General features: G+C 40.7%; 1 protein-coding gene across 12 annotated transcripts in view; it reads right to left on the bottom strand.

Annotated features, from left to right (window-relative positions):
* LOC139762542 (intersectin-1-like) overlaps window positions 1–24808 on the bottom strand; it is a 382245-nt gene that overhangs the window by 269579 nt on the left and 87858 nt on the right. For all 12 annotated transcript variants that reach the window (XM_071687542.1, XM_071687546.1, XM_071687541.1 and 9 more), the window contains exons 10-12: window positions 8588–8709; window positions 8344–8492; window positions 3212–3356 (exon numbers count right to left, since the gene is read on the bottom strand). In XM_071687542.1, coding sequence (XP_071543643.1) covers window positions 3212–3356; window positions 8344–8492; window positions 8588–8709 — 416 coding nt within the window. The remainder of the gene's footprint in view (window positions 1–3211; window positions 3357–8343; window positions 8493–8587; window positions 8710–24808) is intronic.

Below are 24808 nucleotides of genomic sequence, written 5' to 3'. Positions count from 1 at the left end.
TGAAAGTTGATGGAGAGAGATGGGTGATTATTGGTGCATATGCACCTGGGCATGAGAATAAAGATCATGAGAGGCAAATGTTTTGGGAGCAGCTGAATGAGTGTGTTAGTGCTTTTAATGCACGCGACCGGGTTATAGTGATGGGTGATTTGAATGCAAAGGTGAGTAATGTGGCAGTTGAGGGAATAATTGGTATACATGGGGTGTTCAGTGTTGTAAATGGAAACGGTGAAGAGCTTGTAGATTTATGTGCTGAAAAAGGACTGGTGATTGAGAATACCTGGTTTAAAAAGCGAGATATACATATGTATACGTATGTAAGTAGGAGAGATGGCCAGAGAGCGTTATTGGATTACGTGTTAATTGACAGGCACACGAAAGAGAGACTTTTGGATGTAAATGTGCTGAGAGGTGCAACTGGAGGGATGTCTGATCATTATCTTGTGGAGGCTAAGGTGAAGATTTGTATGGGTTTTCAGAAAAGAAGAGCAAATGTTGGAGTGAAGAGGGTGGTGAGAGTAAGTGAGCTTGGGAAGGAGACTTGTGTGAGGAAGTACCAGGAAAGACTGAGTACAGAATGGAAAAAGGTGAGAACAATGGAAGTAAGGGGAGTGGGGGAGGAATGCGATGTATTTAGGGAATCAGTGATGGATTGCGCAAAAGATGCTTATGGCATGAGAAGAGTGGGAGGTGGGTTGATTACAAAGGGTAGTGAGTGGTGGGATGAAGAAGTAAGATTATTAGTGAAAGAGAAAAGTGAGGCATTTGGACGATTTTTGCAGGGAAAAAATGCAACTGAGTGGGAGATGTATAAAAGAAAGAGACAGGAGGTCAAGAGAAAGGTGCAAGAGGTGAAAAAGAGGGCAAATGAGAGTTGGGGTGAGAGAGTATCATTAAATTTTAGGGAGAATAAAAAGATGCTCTGGAAGGAGGTAAATAAACAGCGTAAGACAAGGGAGCAAATGGGAACTTCAGTGAAGGGCGCTAATGGGGAGGTGATAACAAGTAGTGGTGATGTGAGAAGGAGATGGAGTGAGTATTTTGAAGGTTTGTTGAATGTGTTTGATGATAGAGTGGCAGATATAGGGTGTCTTGGTCGAGGTGGTGTGCAAAGTGAGAGGGTTGGGGAAAATGATTTGGTAAACAGAGAAGAGGTAGTAAAAGCTTTGCGGAAGATGAAAGCCGGCAAGGCAGCAGGTTTGGATGGTATTGCAGTGGAATTTATAAAAAAAAGGGGGTGACTGTATTGTTGACTGGTTGGTAAGGTTATTTAATGTATGTATGACTCATGATGAGGTGCCTGAGGATTGGCGGAATGCGTGCATAGTGCCATTGTACAAAGGCAAAGGGGATAAGAGTGAGTGCTCAAATTACAGAGGTATAAGTTTGTTGAGTATTCCTGGTAAATTATATGGGAGGGTATTGATTGAGAGGGTGAAGGCATGTACAGAGCATCAGATTGGGGAAGAGCAGTGTGGTTTCAGAAGTGGTAGAGGATGTGTGGATCAGGTGTTTGCTTTGAAGAATGTATGTGAGAAATACTTAGAAAAGCAAATGGATTTGTATGTAGCATTTATGGATCTGGAGAAGGCATATGATAGAGTTGATAGAGATGCTCTGTGGAAGGTATTAAGAATATATGGTGTGGGTGGCAAGTTGTTAGAAGCAGTGAAAAGTTTTTATCGAGGATGTAAGGCATGTGTACATGTAGGAAGAGAGGAAAGTGATTGGTTCTCAGTAAATGTAGGTTTGCGGCAGGGGTGTGTGATGTCTCCATGGTTGTTTAATTTGTTTATGGATGGGGTTGTTAGGGAGGTGAATGCAAGAGTTTTGGAAAGAGGGGCAAGAATGAAGTCTGTTGTGGATGAGAGAGCTTGGGAAGTGAGTCAGTTGTTGTTCGCTGATGATACAGTGCTGGTGGCTGATTCATGTGAGAAACTGCAGAAGCTGGTGACTGAGTTTGGTAAAGTGTGTGAAAGAAGAAAGTTAAGAGTAAATGTGAATAAGAGCAAGGCTATTAGGTACAGTAGGGTTGAGGGTCAAGTCAATTGGGAGGTAAGTTTGAATGGAGAAAAACTGGAGGAAGTAAAGTGTTTTAGATATCTGGGAGTGGATCTGGCAGTGGATGGAACCATGGAAGCGGAAGTGAATCATAGGGTGGGGGAGGGGGCAAAAATTCTGAGAGCCTTGAAGAATGTGTGGAAGTCGAGAACATTATCTCAGAAAGCAAAAATGGGTATGTTTGAAGGAATTGTGGTTCCAACAATGTTGTATGGCAGGCGTGGGCTATGGATAGAGTTGAGCGCAGGAGGGTGGATGTGCTGGAAATGAGATGCTTGAGGACAATGTGTGGTGTGAGGTGGTTTGATCGAGTAAGTAATGTAAGGGTAAGAGAGATGTGTGGAAGTAAAAAGAGCGTGGTTGAGAGAGCAGAAGAGGGTGTTTTGAAATGATTTGGGCATATGGAGAGAATGAGTGAGGAAATATTGACCAAGAGGATATATGTGTCGGAGGTGGAGGGAACGAGGAGAAGTGGGAGACCAAATTGGAGGTGGAAAGATGGAGTGAAAAAGATTTTGAGTGATCGGGGCCTGAACATGCAGGAGGGTGAAAGGCGGGCAAGGAATAGAGTGAATTGGATCAATGTGGTATACCAGGGTTGACGAGCTGTTAGTGGATTGAATCAGGGCATGTGAAGCATCTGGGGTAAACCATGGAGAGCTGTGTGGGGCCTGGATGTGGAAAGGGAGCTGTGGTTTCGGGCATTATTGCATGACAGCTGGAGACTGAGTGTGAGCGAATGGGGCCTTTGTTGTCTTTTCCTAGCGCTACCCCGCACACATGAGGGGGGAGGGGGATGGTATTCCATGTGTGGCGAGGTGGCGATGGGAATGAATAAAGGCAGACAGTGTGAATTGTGTGAATGGGCATATATGTATGTGGCTGTGTGTGTATATATATGTGTACATTGAGATGTATAGGTATGTATATTTGCGTGTGTGGACGTGTGTGTATATACATGTGTATGGGGGTGGGTTGGGCCATTTCTTTCATCTGTTTCCTTGCGCTACCTCGTAAACGCGGGAGACAGCGACAAAGCAAAATAAATAAAATAAATAAATATGACTTTGTGCAGGAAAAATCACAAAAAGAATTCCAAAATTGGCACAAAATAGAAATGACTGTTTGTATACTTCAACAACAGTATTACCTGCTTTTCTCTAACTGTGATACGATCACCCTTATTAAATGATAAGTGGTTTCTTTGCTTTGCTCTCCATGGGAACACTCCTACAGCTTCACCCATTGACTTCTGCTGTGCCCCTGCTGTGGACACACCTTCTTCTGGGATATTCCTGTAAAATAATATCATGCATGCTTCTAATATACATCTTTAATTCATTAAAGTCAAATATTGCTCAAATACAAACAGGTATTTCATTAAATTGCAAGATGAAAAATCTTCATTAAAATGGGAAAAATGAGTTTTCTGCGAAATAACCTTAAAAGTAAACTGATATTAACAACTGAACCATAAAAGCAAATAATTATTCTATAATTCATGTTCTAAACCTTTTCCATGTGGGACACAGCATTTGCACTTTTGAACTTGGAGCTTTTAACCCTTTCACTGCAGCTGTCATAACATCCAGGAGCACTTTGTGAGTGGAATATTCTCAAGAATTCTAAAAAAAATATTTCCTTATGTTTGTTTTCATGATTACTGTCAATGTTCATCATTACCCATGTTAGCCAGGTAACACCATAAACAATTAAAGAAATGGCTTCATTGGCTCATATCCACCCTCTCTCTATCATGTATAATGCACCAAAACTAGAGCCCCTCATCTACACCTATGCCCTGCACACCCTCCATGCTTTCTCCTGACTGCCTCATGAGGCTTGGTTCAAACCATCAACAGCAGAGTGTCCTCTGTATAACACACTGCTCCAATTTGCTCCATTCTTTGCATGCAATGCACCCTCCTGCATGTTGAGGCCCCAAACCTTCAAAAGTATCTTTCATCCCATCCTTCCACTCCTCCTTCATTCTTCCTTTTCATTGTTCCCTCCACTTCTCATATGTATACCCTCTTAGTCCTCCTTTCCTCACTCACCCTCTCCATAAGTCCAATCCATTTCATCACACCCTCTTCACCTCTCTCAAACTTACTCCTCTTACTTCCACACTGCCCTTTCCTTATCATTTTGTATTTGATCAACTCTCTTCACACAACATATTGCCCTCAAACAATTAATTTCCAACTTGATCATCCTATTCTTTTAATATTTGTCTCAGGCCAACACCTCACATCCATATAGGACTGATGGTGCTGCATGGATGTTTTCTCTAAATCTAAATGCCACATTCAAATACTCCACATACATTCTTCAAAGCAAACACCTGAAATCACACTGTTCTTCCCCAATCTGATGCTCCGTGCCAGCCACCACCCTCCCAATCACCAATCTTCTATACAACTTTCTGGGTACACTAAACAAGCTTATATTTTGTAATTCAAACACTCTACTTTGTACTCCTTTGCCTTTAAACAATGGCACTATACATGTATTCCGCAAATACTCAGGTACCTAACCATGATTCACACATACGATGAAAATCTAAACTAACAAATCAAAAACACAGTCACCCCATTTCTTAAGAAATTTATCCATAATACCATTCACTACAGCCACCCTGGCACATTTCATCCTACGCAAGGCTTTCAGCACCTCTCTTTTCACCAAACCCAATACCATGACTCTCCTACTTCCCATACCTCCCCAGTCAAAACACACCTTACCATTAAATACATTCAACAATCTTTCAAAGTAATCATTCCATCTCCTCTTCACCTCACCCTTGCCTGTTACCACTTCCCCATTTGACCCCTTCAGTGATGTTCCCCTTTGTTCTCTTTTTTCTCACATTATCAACCTCCTTCAAAAAAATTTTCTTTTTCTTCTGAAGCCTGCTGATACTCACTCACATTAAACTTTCATCTGAGCTCTTTTCTAGACCCTGCACCTTCTTCTTGACTGGCCATTTTCTCTTGTACATCTCCCAATCACTCATTGCAGGTGCCCATATACAGGTACTCCTACCCTGTGAATGATGTTCATACACATGTCTCTTCTCTTTCACTATCAACTTTACTTCATCATCCCACTATGCACTACCCTTTCTCATCTGCACAGCTCCTACCTTCCATATACAACACATGTCTCTTGCAGAGGCCAGCTTGCTTCCTTAAGTGTCTCCCTTTCCTTGCCCAATCTCCTAGATCCATTTACCCTCACCTTTTGCCATTCTGCACTCAATCTCTTCCAGCACTTCCTTTCATCACTTCCTTCTCATTCATATCTTTTCATTTTCTCTTAAAGTCTCCAAGTCTTCACCCTTACCTCAACCAGGTACTGATCAAACATCAAACCAGCTACACCTATCCACACCCTCCCATCCAAGAGTCTCTCCTTTGTATGCCAATTCGTCAATACAAGTACACCACCAATTTTCCAGCACTCTTGGTTCCAAAGACATGCCTGATTAACCATTTTACCGGACCAAATGTGGTCATGTAATAATAATTCATCAACACACCCCTAACCCACTAATTATACATCTCCCATGTGTCTAAAGTATACCATGGACTGCTAGAAATTTAAATCAAACATATATTAAATGTAAATTAATAAATAAATGAAATACATTATACACCTGCTCAGGACTGAGGTGCTCGTCAGCTACAAGTTTCGCAAATTCGTCCACATACTCGGTAGCTCCTTCGTGGTTTGCAGACAACTTTTCTCCACATTTTATTTATGGAAATTCCATAACACTTCTTGAATTTTTGAAGCCATACTTCACTATAGCTATGCTCATGTTGTAATTCAAGTTCTTTATGGAACAACTTAATCTGGTTCATTATCATGCTACCTGACAAGTCCACTCCATTACTCTGATGCTGTCAAAACCATTCCATCATCACTCGAGCGTGCTCAGCACTCTTACCATCTTTCAGAGTTTTTCTAATCATAATTTATTTCTTGGAATCGCTGTCTGCATAGAAATTCAATATTTTCTCCCTTTGCTTCTTTACATCATAAACAGTTGATAAACTAATACTGCAGATGTCACACAGCTTATGCACCAAAACACCATGGTCCATTTTTTTCAACAGTTCTCCTTTCTCTTGGATCGATATGGACTGCTGTTTACGTTTGACACCACAACTGACACTCTCATATGTCTTAGAAGCCATAGCTAGGATTAAATTTAAGCAAAATAAGCTAAGAATCTCACAGAATTGTGGTATCAGCACCAACAAGTGCACTGTAAAGAATGTAAATAAGTGCTCCCTACACAAAACGTCATCTGTGGCTGCCCAGTAAACTATTCTGGTGGCCGTGGCAATTTCAAGTTCCCTCATGTAATTTTGTCTGGACTAAAGGAGGTACTGAACCATCAGTTGCTGGAAATTCGGTAGTGTACCTGTACATAATTCAACAGTCAGTTTACTATCTTTCCTACTCACCCATGTATGCATGTCCCTTCCTTTAAACAAGGTATTCCCAGTCATCAGTACTTTTTATGGACACAACTCCACAAAGCTGTTCACCATTTCCATTCACATCACTGAGTAACCCCATGCCCCCAGTTATACCCTCAACTGCCACTTACCCAATTTCACAGTCAAATCACCCATCACTAATACTCAATCTCTCATTAAAACTAGAGACACCCTCACTCAAGTGATCCCAAAACACCTGCATCTCTTGGTCATTCTCCTCATAACCAGGTAATTTTTTTTTTTTTTTTTTTTTATACTTTGTCGCTGTCTCCCGCGTTTGCGAGGTAGCGCAAGGAAACAGACGAAAGAAATGGCCCAACCCCCCCCCCCATACACATGTACATACACACGTCCACACACGCAAATATACATACCTACACAGCTTTCCATGGTTTACCCCAGACGCTTCACATGCCTTGATTCAATCCACTGACAGCACGTCAACCCCTGTATACCACATCGCTCCAATTCACTCTATTCCTTGCCCTCCTTTCACCCTCCTGCATGTTCAGGCCCCGATCACACAAAATCTTTTTCACTCCATCTTTCCACCTCCAATTTGGTCTCCCTCTTCTCCTCGTTCCCTCCACCTCCGACACATATATCCTCTTGGTCAATCTTTCCTCACTCATTCTCTCCATGTGCCCAAACCATTTCAAAACACCCTCTTCTGCTCTCTCAACCACGCTCTTTTTATTTCCACACATCTCTCTTACCCTTACGTTACTTACTCGATCAAACCACCTCACACCACACATTTTCCTCAAACATCTCATTTCCAGCACATCCATCCTCCTGCACACATCTCTATCCATAGCCCACGCCTCGCAACCATACAACATTGTTGGAACCACTATTCCTTCAAACATACCCATTTTTGCTTTCCGAGATAATAACCAGGTAATGAGCACTAATAATCACCGATTTCTTGTATTCCACTTTCATTTTTACCCACACAAGAGCTCACTTCCTAATACTCTTTCACACATCCCCCAAAGCTCCTCCCTCATTTGGAGAGCTATCCCTTCCTTCCTACTTCTCACCCTCACACTAACCCCTTAGACATTTCCAAAACATTCTTCCCCTTAACCTTGAGCTATATTTCACTCAGAGTTTGAACATACACACTACCTAACTCTCCATTCTTCTTATCTTGGTTACATCCAAATACACTGAGACAACCCAGCCTGAGCCTTTACGAAGGATGAGCACTCCTCACTTAGCTCCTACTGTTCAATCTTTTAGAAAATGAAATATTAGAAGAAGGTTTCCAGCTTGCTCCCCTCTCTAAAACTTCTTAGTCACCTTCTACAAAATGCAGGAAATACATGTGAAGTATTAATTTTTTCCCCATCCCCCTAACCCATTTCAATAAGTTAAATGTGTAAGAATCTTACTGAAGGGGGACAATATCCACTTTCTGTGGACTGAAAAATAAAATTAAATTCCAGCTATGATTTCACAACGTTAATGAACGTGCAAGTGTGTTACAAACCACAAAACTGAAAAAAAAAATTAATGTACCCACAGGCACTGAACAAGCAATCATGAGAAGGAAGACTGATAAAGAAAACTGTTCTTTTGATAACTAAAAAGATGTTTGCAAGGTTTTACCAGAATAGCATCTCAAACTAAAGAATCTCCTACCCTTTCTATTCAACATGTATTCCACAACTCATAATCTTATAAAGAAATAATACAACAGTATCAGAAGTGGAAAAGTCAAACAATATGCTTTACTCCAACGTTTAGAGTAATATACATTACTCACTCCAACTGTGTACGGACAAGAGACTCTGTTGCAGTTTCTGGTTCTCCTGTCTCCTCAAAGGGCTCAGTGTATGCTTCTGGGAACCATCCAGTTTGGCCCTGGAGTTCTCCCCCAAGCCAACCAGGTTCCACTCCATCATGCATTGTTACCTGAGAGTTGAAGGTCATTTTAGAAAACCTATGCATTTGATGAGTGAATAGTGAATATCACTAAAATAACAAATACAATAAGCTCATGAACTTACGACAATAATATCTCCTGGCATGAAACTGATTTCATCATGACTACGAGCATCAAACTGGTACAGAGCACGACGACGTACAATAACTGCATTTTCTATACCTGCTGCCTTTGTTTTGGGCTCATCTGAAGAAAATATATCATGATACATTATGGTAACCTAAGAAGACCTAACTGAGAATCTAAACATATCTGAAGTACCCATCTTAATATCAGTGATCAAGCCTTCATCTTTCTGACAATACATTATGTGAGGAACATATAAAGACATTAACAAAGACGTTAAGAAACATATGGTCTACTATTTCTTCATAAAGTTATCATCCTGAGAAACAATATACTTAGAGAATTCTAAAATACATTTGTATTTTCTGAACAATATTAAAAAAGAAATTTTGATATGCAACTAAAAAGATTTCACTGAAATATATTTCAATATATTTATATGATTAATGAATTATTTTGTCTAATATTACCTTGCATGTGATAAATTTGTGATAGTAATGCAAATGTTTCTATCTAAAAATACATTAAGCAATTAGTTTGGATTTCTAGAAACTTTCCTCAAAGATGATACTTCTACTCTTTATCTAAGATCCTTAAATGACAAAACAATACAAGTTAACTTACTATAACCACTCCAATTCAGTACTAGCTCTTTATCGTAAATTAGCAACTAAGTAATTAATCTAAATGATTAATTAAGCATACTAAAGGAAGGTAATTACAAAACTGTGATACAACCAATCAAGATCAATATTCTACCTTAATTCTGATGAAAAATCCTATGTTTAAATTTCCAGTCCAGCTTGGAGTAAAAGAATCCCTCATAATTCACAAGCTACTATGGTATCTAATCATACTAAATCATAACCATGAGTCTTACTGCAAACAGATTATGGAAGTCAAAAGGTTAAAAAAAAAAAGGGGGGGGGGGGGCAACTGAAAGCTGGGGTGAGAGAACACTGAAGAACTTCTGAGAGGATAAAAGAATGCTTTGGAAGGAAGCAAACAATGTGAACATGAGAAAAAATAAAAGTGACACTGAGGAGAATGGATAGGGAAGAGGAAGTTGGCAAAAAGTCAAAAAAGAGAATCATTGAGTACCTTTATGGAATACTGAATTGTTAAATAATCAGGTGGTACATGTAATGTGTTTGGGACAAGGTAGCATGCAGAGTAAATTGGGAAAAATAGTATCAGGAAAATAGGAAATACTGAAAACCTTGCAAAATATGAATTGTGGTAAAGCAGTAGGAATGGATAAGACTGCAGCTGTTAATCAGGAAAGGGGATGAGTGTTTATGATTGGTTAGTCAAGCCATTTGACACTCATGTGAACCAAGGTGAGATGCTCAAGAACTAGTAGAATACATGTATAGTGCTCTTACACAAGAAGCAGGGCCCAAATCAAAATTCTCCAGTTGCAAATGTATAAGTGTGTAGAGAATAACTGGTAAGGTATGTGTAAGAGTGGTGACTGAGAGGGTGATGGCATGGACTCTAGAACATCTGATTAGGAAAGCAAAATCTAACTTAAGGAGAGGTAGATGGTGTGGGGACCAGTTGTTTGTTTTGAAGAATTCATGCGGAAATACTTGAAGAAAGAGAATGAACTGTAATTGGCATTCATGGATCTGAACAAAGCTTACAATAGGGCTCAGAGAGAAAGGCCAAGTGGATGGGAACTGTAATTGGCATTTATGGATCTGGAGAAAGCTTACAATAGGGCTGAGAGAGGGAGAGGCCAAGTGGATGGTGCTATGAATATATGGGAAACATGGAAATTTATAAATGCAGAGGATATTTCTGAGAGAGTCAGGCATGTGTGTGAGCATGAAAAAAAAAGGGGGAGGTCATCCCCAGTAAAAGTGGGTCTGCAACAAAGGTGTGTGGAGAGAGGGGCAAGTATGCAGTCTGTTGAGGATGAGAGAGCTTGGGAAGTGAGTCAGTTGTTGTTCGCTGATGATGCAGCACTGGTGGCTAATTTGGGTGAGAAACTGCAGAAGCTGGTAACTGAGTTTGGTAAAGTATGTGAAAGAAGAAAGCTGAGAGTAAATGTGAATAAGAGCAAGGTTATTAGGTACAGTAGGGTTGAGGGACAAGTCAATTGAGAGGTAAGTTTGAATGGAGAAAAACTGGAGGAAGTGAAGTGTTTTAGATATCTGGGAGTGGATTTGGCAGCGGATGGAACCATGGAAGCAGAAGTGAGTCACAGGGTGGGGGAGGGGGCGAAAGTTCTGGGAGAGTTGAAAAATGTGTGGAAGGCGAGAACATTATCTCAAAAAGCAAAAATGGGTATGTTTGAAGGAATAGTGGTTCCAACAATGTTATATGGTTGCGAGGCGTGGGCTATAGATAGAGTTGTGTGGAGGAGGGTGGATGTGTTGGAAATGAGATGTTTAAGGACAATATGTGGTGTAAGGTGGTTTGATCGAGTAAGTAATGAAAGGGTAAGAGAGATGTGTGGTAATAAAATGAATGTGGTTGAGAGAGCAGAAAAGGGTATTTTGAAATGATTTGATCACATGGAGAGAATGAGTGAGGAAAGATTGACAAAGAGGATATATGTGTCAGAGGTGGAGGGAATGAGGAGAAGTGGGAGACCAAATTGGAGGTGGAACGATGGAGTGAAAAAGATTTTGAGCGATCGGGGCCTGAACATGCAGGAGGGTGAAAGGCATGCATGGAATAGAGAACTGAAACGATGAGGCATAATGGAGTTGACGTGCTGTCAATGGATTGAACCAGGGCATGTGAAGCATCTGGGGTAAACCATGGAAAGTTTTGTGGGGCCTGGATGTGGAAAGGGAGCTGTGGTTTCGGTGCATTATACATAACAGCTAGAGATTGAGTGTGAACAAATGTGGCCTTTGTTGTCTTTTCCTAGCACTACCTCGCATGCATATGGGGGGAGGGGGTTGTCATTTCATGTGTGGCGGAGTGGCGATGGGAATGAATAGAGGCAGCACATATGAATATGTACATGTGTATATATGTGTATGTCTGTGTATGTATATATATGTATATGTTGAAATGTATAGGTATGTATATGGGCGTATCTGGACGTGTATGTCTATACATGTGTATGTGGGTGGGTTGGGCCATTCTTTCATCTGTTCCCTTGCGCTACCTAGCTGATGCGGGAGACAGTGACAAAGTATAATGAACAAATAAAATAAAATATATACAAAGCCACATTTGTTCACACTCAGTCTCTACCTGTCATGTGTAATGCACCGAAATCAGAGTTCATTTTCCACAAAACTTTCTTTGGTCTATCCCAGATGCTTCACATGCCTTGGTTCAATCCATTGATAGCACATCCACCCCAGTATACCACATTGTTCCAATTCACTCTATTTCTTGAAAACCTTTCCCCCTCCTGTATGCTCAGGCCCTGATCACTCAAAATCTTTTTCACTCCAACCTTCCACCTCCAGTTTGGTCTCCTGTTTCTCCTTCCCTCCAACTCTGATGCATATATCCTCTTTGTCAATCTTTCCTCACTCATTCTCTCCATGTGTCCAAACCATTTCAACGCACCCTCTTCTGCTCTCTCAACTATTTTATTACCACACATCTGTCTTATCCTTTCATTACCTACTCGATCAAACCACCTCACACCATATATTGTCTTCAAACACTTCATTTCTAACACATCCACCCTCCTCTACACAATCCTATCTATAGTCCATGCCTCGTACCATATAACATCGTTAGAACCACAATTCCTTCAAACATACCTATTCTTGCTCTCCGAGATAAAGTTTTTCCCTTCCACAGATTCTTGAACGCTCCTAGAGCCTTTGCTCCCTCTCCCACCCTGTGACTCACTTCTGCTTTCGTGGTTCCATCCACTGCTAAGTCCACTTTATGTATATACATATTTTATCATTCAAATCACCCATCACTATCAAGGATGTTAGGTGAGTAGTGTGGCAGTTGAGGGAATAATTGGTGTACATGGGGTGTTCAGTGTTGTAAATGGAAATGGTGAAGAGCTTGTGGATTTATGTGCTGTAAAAGGACTGGTGATTGGGAATATCTGGTTTAAAAAGTGAGATATACATAAGTATACGTATGTAAGTAGGAGCGATGGTCAGAGAGCGTTATTGGGTTAGGTGCTAATTGATAGGCATACAAATGAAAGACTTTTGGATGTTAATGTGCTGAGAGGTGCAACTGGAGGGATATCTGATCATTATCTTGTGGAGGCAGAGGTGAAGATTTGAAGGGGTTTTCAGAAAAGAAGAGAGAATGTTGGGGTGAAGAGGGTGGTGAGAGGAGACTTGTGTGAGGAAGTACCAGGAGAGACTGAGTACAGAATGAAAAAAGGTGAGAACAAAGGACGTACGAAGAGTGGAGCAGGAATGGGATGTATTTAGGGAATCAGTGATGGCTTGCGCAAAAGATGCTTGTGGCATGAGAAGTGTGGGAGGTGGGCAGATTAGAAAGGGTAGTGAGTGGTGGGATGAAGATGTAAGATTATTAGTGAAAGAGAAGAGAGAGGCATTTGGACAATTTTTGCAGGGAAATAATGCAATTGAGTGGGAAATGTATAAAAGAAAGAGGCAGGAGGTCAAGAGGAGGGTGCAAGAGGTGAAAAAGAGGGCAAATGAGAGTTGGGGTGAGAGAGTATCATTAAACTTTAGGGAGACTAAAAAGATGTCTTGGAAGGAGGTAAATAAAGTGCGCAAGACAAGGGAACAAATGGGAACATCAGTGAAGGGGGCTAATGGGGAGGTGATAACAAGTAGTGTTAATGTGAGAAGGAGATGGAGTGAGTAATTTGAAGATTTGTTGACTGTTTGATGATAGAGTGGCAGATATAGGGTGTTTTGGTCAAGGTGGTGTGCAAAGTGAGAGGGTTAGGAAGAATGATGTGGTAAACAGAGAAGAGGTAGTAAAAGCTTTGCGGAAGATAAAAGCTGGCAAGGCAGCGGGTTTGGATGGTATTGCAGTGGAATTCATTAAAAAGGGGATGACTGTATTTTTGACTGGTTGGTAAGGTTATTTAATATATGTATGACTAATGGTAAGGTGCCTGAGGATTGGCAGAATGCTTGCATAGCGCCATTGTACAAAGGCAAAAGGGAAAAAAGTGAGAGCTCAAATTACAGAGGTATAAGATTGTTGAGTATTCCTGGGAAATTAAATGGGAGGGTATTGATTGAGAGGGTGAAGGCATGTACAGAGCATTAGATTGGGGAAGAGCAATGTAGTTTCAAAAGTGGTAGAGGATGTGTGGATCAGGTGTTTGCTTTGAAGAATGTATGTGAGAAATACTTAGAAAAGCAAATGGATTTGTATGTAGCATTTATGGATCTGAAGAAGGCATATAACAGAGATGATAGAGATGCTCTGTGGAAGATATTAAGAGTATATGGTGTGGGAGGCAAGTTGTTACAAGCAGTGAAAAGTATATATCGAGGATGTAAGGCATGTGTACGAATAGGAAGAGAGGGAAGTGACTGGTTCTCAGTGAATGTTGGTTTGCGGCAGGGGTGCATGGTGTCTCCATGGTTGTTTCATTTGTTTATGGATGGGGTTGTTAGGGAGGTGAATGCAAGAGTTTTGGAAAGAGGGGCATGTATGCAGTCTGTTGTGGATGAGAGAGCTTGGGAAGTGAGTCAGTTGTTGTTCGCTGATGATACTACACTATTGGCTCATTCGGGTGAGAAACTGCAGAAGCTAGTGACTGACTTTCATAAAGCGTGTGAAAGAAGAAAGCTGAGAGTAAATGTGAATAAGAGCAAGGTTATTGAGTACAGTAGGGTTGAGGGACAAGTCAACTGAGAGGTAAGTTTGAATGGAGAAAAACTGGAGGAAATGAAGTGTTTTAGATATCTGGGAGTGGATTTGGCAGCGGATGGAACCATGGAAGCGGAAATGAATCATAGGGTGGGGGAGGGGGCGAAAGTTCTGGGAGTGTTGAAAAATGTATGGAAGTCGAGAATGTTATCTTGGAAAGCAAAAATGGGTATGTTTGAAGGAATAGTGGTTCCAACAATGTAATTTGGTTGCGAGGCATGGGCTATAGATAGAGTTGTGCAGAGGAGGGTGGATGAGCTGGAAATGAGATGTCTGAGGACAATATGTGGTGTGAGGTGGTTTGATCGAGTAAATAATGAAAGGGTAAGAGAGATGTGTGGTAATAAAAAGAGTGTGGTTGAGAGAGCAGAAGGAGGTGTTTTGAAATGGTTTGGTCACATGGAGAGAATGAGTGAGGAAAGATTGACCAAGAGGATATAGGTGTCAGAGGTGGAGGGAACGAGGAGAAGTGGGAGACCAAATTGGAGGTGGAAAGATGGAGTGAAAAAGATTCTGAGTGATTGGGGTCTGAACATGCAGGAGGGTGAAAGGTGTGCATGGAATAAGAGTGAATTGGAACTATGTGGTATACCGGGGTCAAAATGCTGTCAATGGACTGAACCAGGGCATATGAAGCATCTGGGGTAAACCAGGGAAAGTTTTGTGGGGCCTGGATGTGGAAAGGGAGCTGTGGTTTCGGGGCATTATTACATGACAGCTAGAGACTGAGTGTGAACGAATGTAGCCTTTGTTGTCTTTTCCTAGCACTACCTCATGCACATGCGGGGGGAGGGGGTTGTCATTTCATGTGTGGCAGGGTGGCGACGGGAATGAATAAGGGCAGACAGTATGAATTATGTACATGTGTATATATGTATATGTTTGTGTGTATATTTTTTTTTTTTGTGTCCCGCGTTTGCGAGGTAGCGCAAGGAAACAGACGAAAGAAATTGCCCAACCCACACCCATACATGTGTATATACATACGTCCACACACGCAAATATACATACCTACACAACTTTCCATGGTTTACCCCAGACGCTTCACATGCCCTGATTCAATCCACTGACAGCACGTCAACCCCGGTATACCACATCGCTCCAATTCACTCTATTCCTTGCCCTCCTTTCACCCTCCTGCATGTTCAGGCCCCGATCACACAAAATCTTTTTCACTCCATCCTTCCACCTCCAATTTGGTCTCCCTCTTCTCCTCGTTCCCTCCACCTCCAACACATATATCCTCTTGGTCAATCTTTCCTCACTCATTCTCTCCATGTGCCCAAACCATTTCAAAACACCCTCTTCTGCTCTCTCAACCACGCTCTTTTTATTTCCACACATCTCTCTTACCCTTACGTTACTTACTCGATCAAACCACCTCACACCGCACATTGTCCTCAAACATCTCATTTCCAGCACATCCATCCTCCTGCGCACAACTCTATCCATAGCCCACGCCTCGCAACCATACAACATTGTTGGAACCACTATTCCTTCAAACATACCCATTTTTGCTTTCCGAGATAAAGTTCTTGACTTCCACACATTCTTCAAGGCTCCCAGAATTTTCGCCCCCTCCCCCACCCTATGATCCACTTCCGCTTCCATGGTTCCATCCACTGCCAGATCCACTCCCAGATATCTAAAACACTTCACTTCCTCCAGTTTTTCTCCATTCAAACTCACCTCCCAATTGACTTGACCCTCAACCCTACTGTACCTAATAACCTTGCTCTTATTCACATTTACTCTTAACTTTCTTCTTTCACACACTTTACCAAACTCAGTCACCAGCTTCTGCAGTTTCTCACATGAATCAGCCACCAGCGCTGTATCATCAGCGAACAACAACTGACTCACTTCCCAAGCTCTCTCATCCCCAACAGACTTCATACTTGCCCCTCTTTCCAAAACTCTTGCATTCACCTCCCTAACAACCCCATCCATAAACAAATTAAACAACCATGGAGACATCACACACCCCTGCCGCAAACCTACATTCACTGAGAACCAATCACTTTCCTCTCTTCCTACACATACACATGCCTTACATCCTCGATAAAAACTTTTCACTGCTTCTAACAACTTGCCTCCCACACCATATATTCTTAATACCTTCCACAGAGCATCTCTATCAACTCTTATCATATGCCTTCTCCAGATCCATAAATGCTACATACAAATCCATTTGCTTTTCTAAGTATTTCTCACATACATTCTTCAAAGCAAACACCTGATCCACACATCCTCTACCACTTCTGAAACCACACTGCTCTTCCCCAATCTGATGCTCTGTACATGCCTTCACCCTCTCAATCAATACCCTCCCATATAATTTACCAGGAATACTCAACAAACTTATACCTCTAATTTGAGCACTCACTCTTATCCCCTTTACCCTTGTACAATGGCACTATGCACGCATTCCGCCAATCCTCAGGCACATCACCATGAGTCATACATACATTAAATAACCTTACCAACCAGTCAACAATACAGTCACCCCCTTTTTTAATAAATTCCACTGCAATACCATCCAAACCTGCTGCCTTGCTGGCTTTCATCTTCCGCAAAGCTTTTACTACCTCTTCTCTGTTTACCAAATCATTTTCCCTAACCCTCTCACTTTGCACACCACCTCGACCAAAACACCCTATATCTGCCACTCTATCATCAAACACATTCAACAAACCTTCAAAATACTCACTCCATCTCCTTCTCACATCACCACTACTTGTTATCACCTCCCCATTTGCGCCCTTCACTGAAGTTCCCATTTGCTTCCTTGTCTTACGCACTTTATTTACCTCCTTCCAGAACATCTTTTTATTCTCCCTAAAATTTAATGATACTCTCTCACCCCAACTCTCATTTGCCCTTTTTTTCACCTCTTGCTCCTTTCTCTTGACCTCCTGTCTCTTTCTTTTATACATCTCCCACTCAATTGCATTTTTTCCCTGTATGCGTGCATAGTGCCATTGTACAAAGGCAAAGGGGATAAGAGTGAGTGCTCAAATTACAGAGGTATAAGTTTGTTGAGTATTCCTGGTAAATTATATGGGAGGGTATTGATTGAGAGGGTGAAGGCATGTACAGAGCATCAGATTGGGGAAGAGCAGTGTGGTTTCAGAAGTGGTAGAGGATGTGTGGATCAGGTGTTTGCTTTGAAGAATGTATGTGAGAAATACTTAGAAAAGCAAATGGATTTGTATGTAGCATTTATGGATCTGGAGAAGGCATATGATAGAGTTGATAGAGATGCTCTGTGGAAGGTATTAAGAATATATGGTGTGGGAGGCAAGTTGTTAGAAGCAGTGAAAAGTTTTTATCGAGGATGTAAGGCATGTGTACGTGTAGGAAGAGAGGAAAGTGATTGGTTCTCAGTGAATGTAGGTTTGCGGCAGGGGTGTGTGATGTCTCCATGGTTGTTTAATTTGTTTATGGATGGGGTTGTTAGGGAGGTGAATGCAAGAGTTTTGGAAAGAGGGGCAAGTATGAAGTCTGTTGGGGATGAGAGAGCTTGGGAAGTGAGTCAGTTGTTGTTCGCTGATGATACAGCGCTGGTGGCTGATTCATGTGAGAAACTGCAGAAGCTGGTGACTGAGTTTGGTAAAGTGTGTGAAAGAAGAAAGTTAAGAGTAAATGTGAATAAGAGCAAGGTTATTAGGTACAGTAGGGTTGAGGGTCAAGTCAATTGGGAGGTGAGTTTGAATGGAGAAAAACTGGAGGAAGTGAAGTGTTTTAGATATCTGGGAGTGGATCTGGCAGCGGATGGAACCATGGAAGCGGAAGTGGATCATAGGGTGGGGGAGGGGGCGAAAATTCTGGGAGCCCTGAAGAATGTGTGGAAGTCGAGAACATTATCTCGGAAAGCAAAAATGGGTATGTTTGAAGGAATAGTGGTTCCAACAATGTTGTATGGTTGCGAGGCGTGGGCTATGGATAGAGTTGTGTGCAGGAGGATGGATGTGCTGGAAATAAGATGTTTGAGGACAACGTGTGGTGTGAGGTGGTTTGATCGAGTAAGTAACGTAAGGGTAAGAGAGATGTGTGGAAATAAAAAGAGCGTGGTTGAGAGAGTAGAAGAGGGTGTTTTGAAATGGTTTGGGCACATGGAGAGAATGAGTGAGGAAAGATTGACCAAGAGAATATATGTGTCGGAGGTGGAGGGAACGAGGAGAAGAGGGAGACCAAATTGGAGGTGGAAAGATGGAGTGAAAAAGATTTTGTGTGATCGGGGCCTGAACATGCAGGAGGGTGAAAGGAGGGCAAGGAATAGAGTGAATTGGAGCGATGTGGTATACCGGGGTTGACGTGCTGTCAGTGGATTGAATCAAGGCATGTGAAGCGTCTGGGGTAAACCATGGAAAGCTGTGTAGGTATGTATATTTGCGTGTGTGGACGTATGTATATACATGTGTATGGGGGTGGGTTGGGCCATTTCTTTCGCCTGTTTCCTTGCGCTACCTCGCAAACGCGGGAGACAGCACAAAAAAAAAAAAAAATATATATATGTATATGTTGAGATGTATAGGTATGTATATGTGCGTGTGTGGACGTGTATATATATATATATATATACATGTGTATGTGGGTGGGTTGGGCCATTATTTCATCTGTTTCCTTGCACTACCTCACTAATGCAGGAGACAGCGATAAAGTATAATAAATAAATATAATATTTCATTATTATTATACTTAGTCACTATCTCCCACATTAGTGAGGTAGCACAAGGAAACAGACAAAAGAATGGCCCAACCCACCCACATACATATGAATATATATAAACGCCCACACACGAACATATACATACCTAAACATTTCAACATATATATACATATACATACAGAGACATATACATATAAACACATATACACAGGTTTGGATGGTATTGCAGTGGAATTTATTAAAAAAGGGGGTGACTGTATTGTTGACTGGTTGGTAAGGTTATTCAATGTATGTATGACTCATGGTGAGGTGCCTGAGGATTGGCGGAATGCGTGCATAGTGCCATTGTACAAAGGCAAAGGGGATAAGAGTGAGTGCTCAAATTACAGAGGTATAAGTTTGTTGAGTATTCCTGGTAAATTATATGGGAGGGTATTGATTGAGAGGGTGAAGGCATGTACAGAGCATCAGATTGGGGAAGAGCAGTGATGTTTCAGAAGTGGTAGAGGATGTGTGGATCAGGTGTTTGCTTTGAAGAATGTATGTGACAAATACTTAGAAAAGCTAATGGATTTGTATGTAGCATTTATGGATCTGGAGAAGGCATATGATAGAGTTGATAGAAATGCTCTGTGGAAGGTATTAAGAATATATGGTGTGGGAGGCAAGTTGTCAGAAGCAGTGAAAAGCTTTTATCAAGGCTGTAAGGCATGTGTACGTGTAGGAAGAGAGGAAAGTGATTGGTTCTCAGTGAATGTAGGTTTGCGGCAGGGGTGTGTGATGTCTCCATGGTTGTTTCATTTGTTTATGGATGGGGTTGTTAGGGAGGTGAATGCAAGAGTTTTGGAAAGAGGGACAAGTATGAAGTCTGTTTTGGATGAGGGAGCTTGGGAAGTGAGTCAGTTATTGTTCGCTGATGATACAGCGCTGGTGGCTGATTCATGTGAGAAACTGCAGAAGCTGGTGACTGAGTTTGGTAAAGTGTGTGAAAGAAGAAATTTAAGAGTAAATGTCAATAAGAGCAAGGTTATTAGGTACAGTAGGGTTGAGGGTCAAGTCAACTGGGAGGTAAGTTTGAATGGAGAAAAACTGGAGGAAGTAAAGTGTTTTAGATATCTGGGAGTGGATCTGGCAGCGGATGGAACCATGGAAGCGGAAGTGAATCATAGGGTGGGGGAGGGGGCGAAAATCCTGGGAGCCTTGAAGAATGTGTGGAAGTCGAGAACATTATCTCGGAAAGCAAAAATGGGTATGTTTGAAGGAATAGTGGTTCCAACAATGTTGTATGGTTGCGAGGCGTGGGCTATGGATAGAGTTGTGCTCAGGGTGGATGTGCTGGAAATGAGATGTTTGAGGACAATGTGTGGTGTGAGGTGGTTTGATCGAGTAAGTAATGTAAGGGTAAGAGAGATGTGTGGAAATAAAAAGAGCGTGGTTGAGAGAGCAGAGTATTGTGTTTTGAAATGGTTTGGTCACATGGAGAGAATGAGTGAGGAAAGATTGACCAAGAGGATATATGTGTCGGAGGTGGAGGGAACGAGAAGTGGGAGACCAAATTGGAGGTGGAAAGATGGAGTGAAAAAGATTTTGTGTGATCGGGGCCTGAACATGCAGGAGGGTGAAAGGAGGGCAAGGAATAGAGTGAATTGGATCGATGTGGTATACCGGGGTTGACGTGCTGTCAGTGGATTGAATCAGGGCATGTGAAGCGTCTGGGGTAAACCATGGAAAGTTGTGTGGGGCCTGGATGTGGAAAGGGAGCTGTGGTTTCGGGCATTATTGCATGACAGCTGGAGACTGAGTGTGAACGAATGGGGCCTTTGTTGTCTTTTCCTAGTGCTACCTCACACACATGAGGGGGAGGGGGATGGTATTCCATGTGTGGCGAGGTGGCGATGGGAATGAATAAAGGCAGACAGCGTGAATTGTGTGCATGGGTATATATGTATGTGTCTGTGTGTGTATATATATGTGTACATTGAGATGTATAGGTATGTAAATTTGCGTGTGTGGACGTGTATGTATATACATTGTGTATGGGGGTGGGTTGGGCCATTTTTTTCGTCTGTTTCCTTGCGCTACCTCGCAAACGCGGGAGACAGCGACAAAGCAAAATAAAATAAATAAATAACATGTATACATCCACACTTGCTGCCTTCATCCATTCCCGTTGCCACCCCGCCACACATGAAATGGCACCTCCTTTCCCCTGCGCACATGCAAGGTAACACTATAAAAAGAAAACAAAGGCCACATTCATTCACACTCAGTCTCTAGCTGTCATGTGTAATGCAACAAAACCACAGCTTCCTTTCCACATCCAAACTCCACAAAACTTTCCATGGTTTACCCCAGACGCTTCACATGCCCTGGCTCAATCCATTGACTGCATGTCCACCCCAGTATACCACATCATTCCAATTCACTCCATTCCTTGCATGCCTTTCACCCTCCTGTATGTTCAGGCCCAATCAATCAAAATCTTTTTCACTCTATCCTTCCACCTCCAATTTGGTCTACCAACTCTCCTCGTTCCTTCAATCTCTGACACATATATCCTCTTTGTCAATCTTTCCTCACTCATTCTCTCCATGTGCCCAAACCATTTCAATACGCCCCTTTTTATTACCACACATCTCTCTGTTACTCTTTCATTACTTACTTGATCAAACCACCTAACACCACATGTTGTCCTCAAACATTTCATTTCCAACACATCCACCCTCCTCTGCACAACCCTATCTATAGCCCATGCCTCGCAACCATATAACATTGTTGGAACCACTATTCCTTCAAACATTCCCATTTTTGCTCTCCCAGATAACCTCGCCTTCTACCCATTCTTCAATGCTCCCAGAACCTTCGCCCCTGCCCCACCCTGTAACTCACTTCCGCTTCCATGGTTCCATCCGCTGTTAAATCCACTCCCAGATATCTAAAACACTTCACTTACTCTAATTTTTCTCCATTCAAACTTTATTTTTTTTTATTTTGCTTTGTCGCTGTCTCCCGCGTTAGCGAGGTAGCGCAAGGAAACAGACGAAAGAAATTGCCCAACCCACCCCCATATACATGTATATACATACACGTCCACACACACACGCAAATATACATACCTATACATCTCAATGTACACATATATATACACACACACAGACATATACATATATACACATGTACATAATTCATACTGTCTGCCCTTATTCATTCCCATCGCCACCTCGCCACACATGGAATAACATCCCCCTCCCCCCTCAAACTTACCTCTCAATTAACTTGTCCCTGCTCTTATTTACATTTACTCTCAACTTTCTTCTTTCACGCACTTTACCAAACTTATAATATAAATAATGGATAACTATGGCAGCTTCCCCACTTTTTTTTTTTATTTTTCAACAAGCATTCACATGGCACATCTTTGCACTTCAACCATACTTTTCTAAATTCCTCCTTATTAATCATTCATTCTATCACTTCAGTCTAATCATTAAATACTTTGCCATATTCTTGATCCATACTAAAATCAATTCATATGGCATCAAAAATATTTCCAGGATAAAGTTACATTTTCCAGCAAAATCTGGCTAAATGTGCTACAAAAATAGTCATAAGAACATCTACAGAAAAGCAAAATGAAAAGCCTATACGAGGATAATACCTACTATTCTTGAGCAAAATCTTTTATCCTCTAAAACCATTTCAAGCAGAAAAAACGCTAAATTTTAACAAAATGCCATTATAAGGGGGCTTGATATTCTGCTTGAAATGAAGGAAGACTCAAGTCCAAACTCCAATCAAAGTGGGTTAACGATTTCCACTTTGCAACCTTAACTTGTCCTAATATTCAACAATCTGTTTTTCCTAATGGGACTGAACTAACCCCTTTGATAGTAGCTTTGTATAACCCACAACTTTATACCTAAAAAATGCATAAATATCTATAGTAATCATTAGTTGTATCACAAGTTTTATGTTATTTAAATAAAGTTTCATTACATTATCTTATTACTTACTGTAAAAGTGAATACTAATTAATTTCATAATAATAATTCAGTACGAAATCATAGGCTAAGAGAAATATCCTAATAAAATGTGATTAGTAAAAGGAAGACATGATCAAGCTTTATACTGTAAAATACTTGTAGTCAATTTCCTCAATCATTGAAAATACAGAAAAGCATCAATGTATACTGTTTCACATGATCCTGATATGACATAATTAAAGGATATAATGTTTATGAAGATCTATCGACTCAAAAGAGCTATTCCTCAAACTGTAAATATAAATGAAAACAACCTCTATAGGGAAAATCTAAACTTTATCTTCAATTCAAAATACTAGTAATAAACATTCAGTATCATGATCCAGAAGAATATATAATGGCAAGCCTAATTATTCATGTTACTTAAGATCACAGCAAAATTTACCTGAACAAACATAACAGTGAGATCTGAGTACCCAGAAAAAGCTTAGTTTAAAAGCATAAACTTGTATCCTGTACTCAGAAAAGTTCAACATGAACCATCTATAATGACTGCATGGCATACACCAAAATGTTTTTTGATAACAGATAATCTTTAATAGTTCCACTGTAATTACTCACCAATTCCTCTAAAACTCATTCAGTCAATAACTTATCAATATGGTATGAATATCTAATATCTATATCAATTCATAATCTGATGATATGCTTTTGTAAAAGCTTCACCTGGAATAATAGGTAAGGTTATGTAATTAGGAATCATACACTACCACAAGTCCAATTCCAATTTATATTAAGTCTGCCTATAATCTCTAAATTATGCAGATTATATTTATCAATGTCAGCATTTTCATATTCAATCTGCTGCTCGCAAACATGTCCTCTATTTCTATCTATCTATAAAAGGTGCTTGTGATATCAGCCCTAGAAGTCACACAACTTTCCAAAAGTTGCAAATCAAAATACTAATTACCAATAAAGTTTTCCTTCATAGTATGAACATCTCTCTACGTATAATCAGTTATAAGTAACTCATAGAACTGCCATTAAAGCTGCCAAGGGCATGTGCACATTATTTCTTGATTTAACGAATTAAGCCCTTTCCCAAAATCATTACAACAACCCAATGCAACAGAACCAGCTTTTAGTTTTTGTCATCTTTATGTTCCTGGTATATGGTTTCAATAAAAAATCATCAATTTCTACTGTATGATAATTCTGGAAAACTAAAGTGCTAAAATAATCACATTAAATAAAATTAATTGCATTATACCAGCTGACCTTACTGGAAGAGCTCAGCATACAAAAACATAAAAACTCTTGAACTAGTGGAAAAACTAAATCTGCTGAATTAATAAATGCAGAATAATCCACCTGATGCCCTACACCTAGTTCAACTGCAATAATCTATATATATATAAACCACTAGTTCAGAGAACATCTTCCTCAAGCAAGTGACATCTATGAGATACAATGTGCAACAAACTCCTACTTTAATCATCTGGTGCACTGTACACTTAACTGTGCAGAATAGTCCATACCTTACCAGTTGAAGAAGATAAGTTAGGATTTAAAAAGTCGAGAACGAAACAAATTTTTCCAATAGTTTTTTTGAGTATTAAAGATACTAAAAAACTTCATATCAGAATTTCATACTACACATATTATGCAGCTTACCTGGAGCTGGTACATTTCAGCCTATTCATTCATAAAAAAGTATCATTAAGCAGTTGGTAACTTTCAATAACTTGGGGCT

This window comes from Panulirus ornatus, chromosome 43, assembly GCF_036320965.1.
Source record: "Panulirus ornatus isolate Po-2019 chromosome 43, ASM3632096v1, whole genome shotgun sequence".
Classification (NCBI taxonomy): Eukaryota; Metazoa; Arthropoda; class Malacostraca; order Decapoda; family Palinuridae; genus Panulirus; species Panulirus ornatus.
The sequence above is the reverse complement of the archived record's forward strand: the minus strand, read 5'-3'. Positions and strand labels throughout refer to the sequence as shown.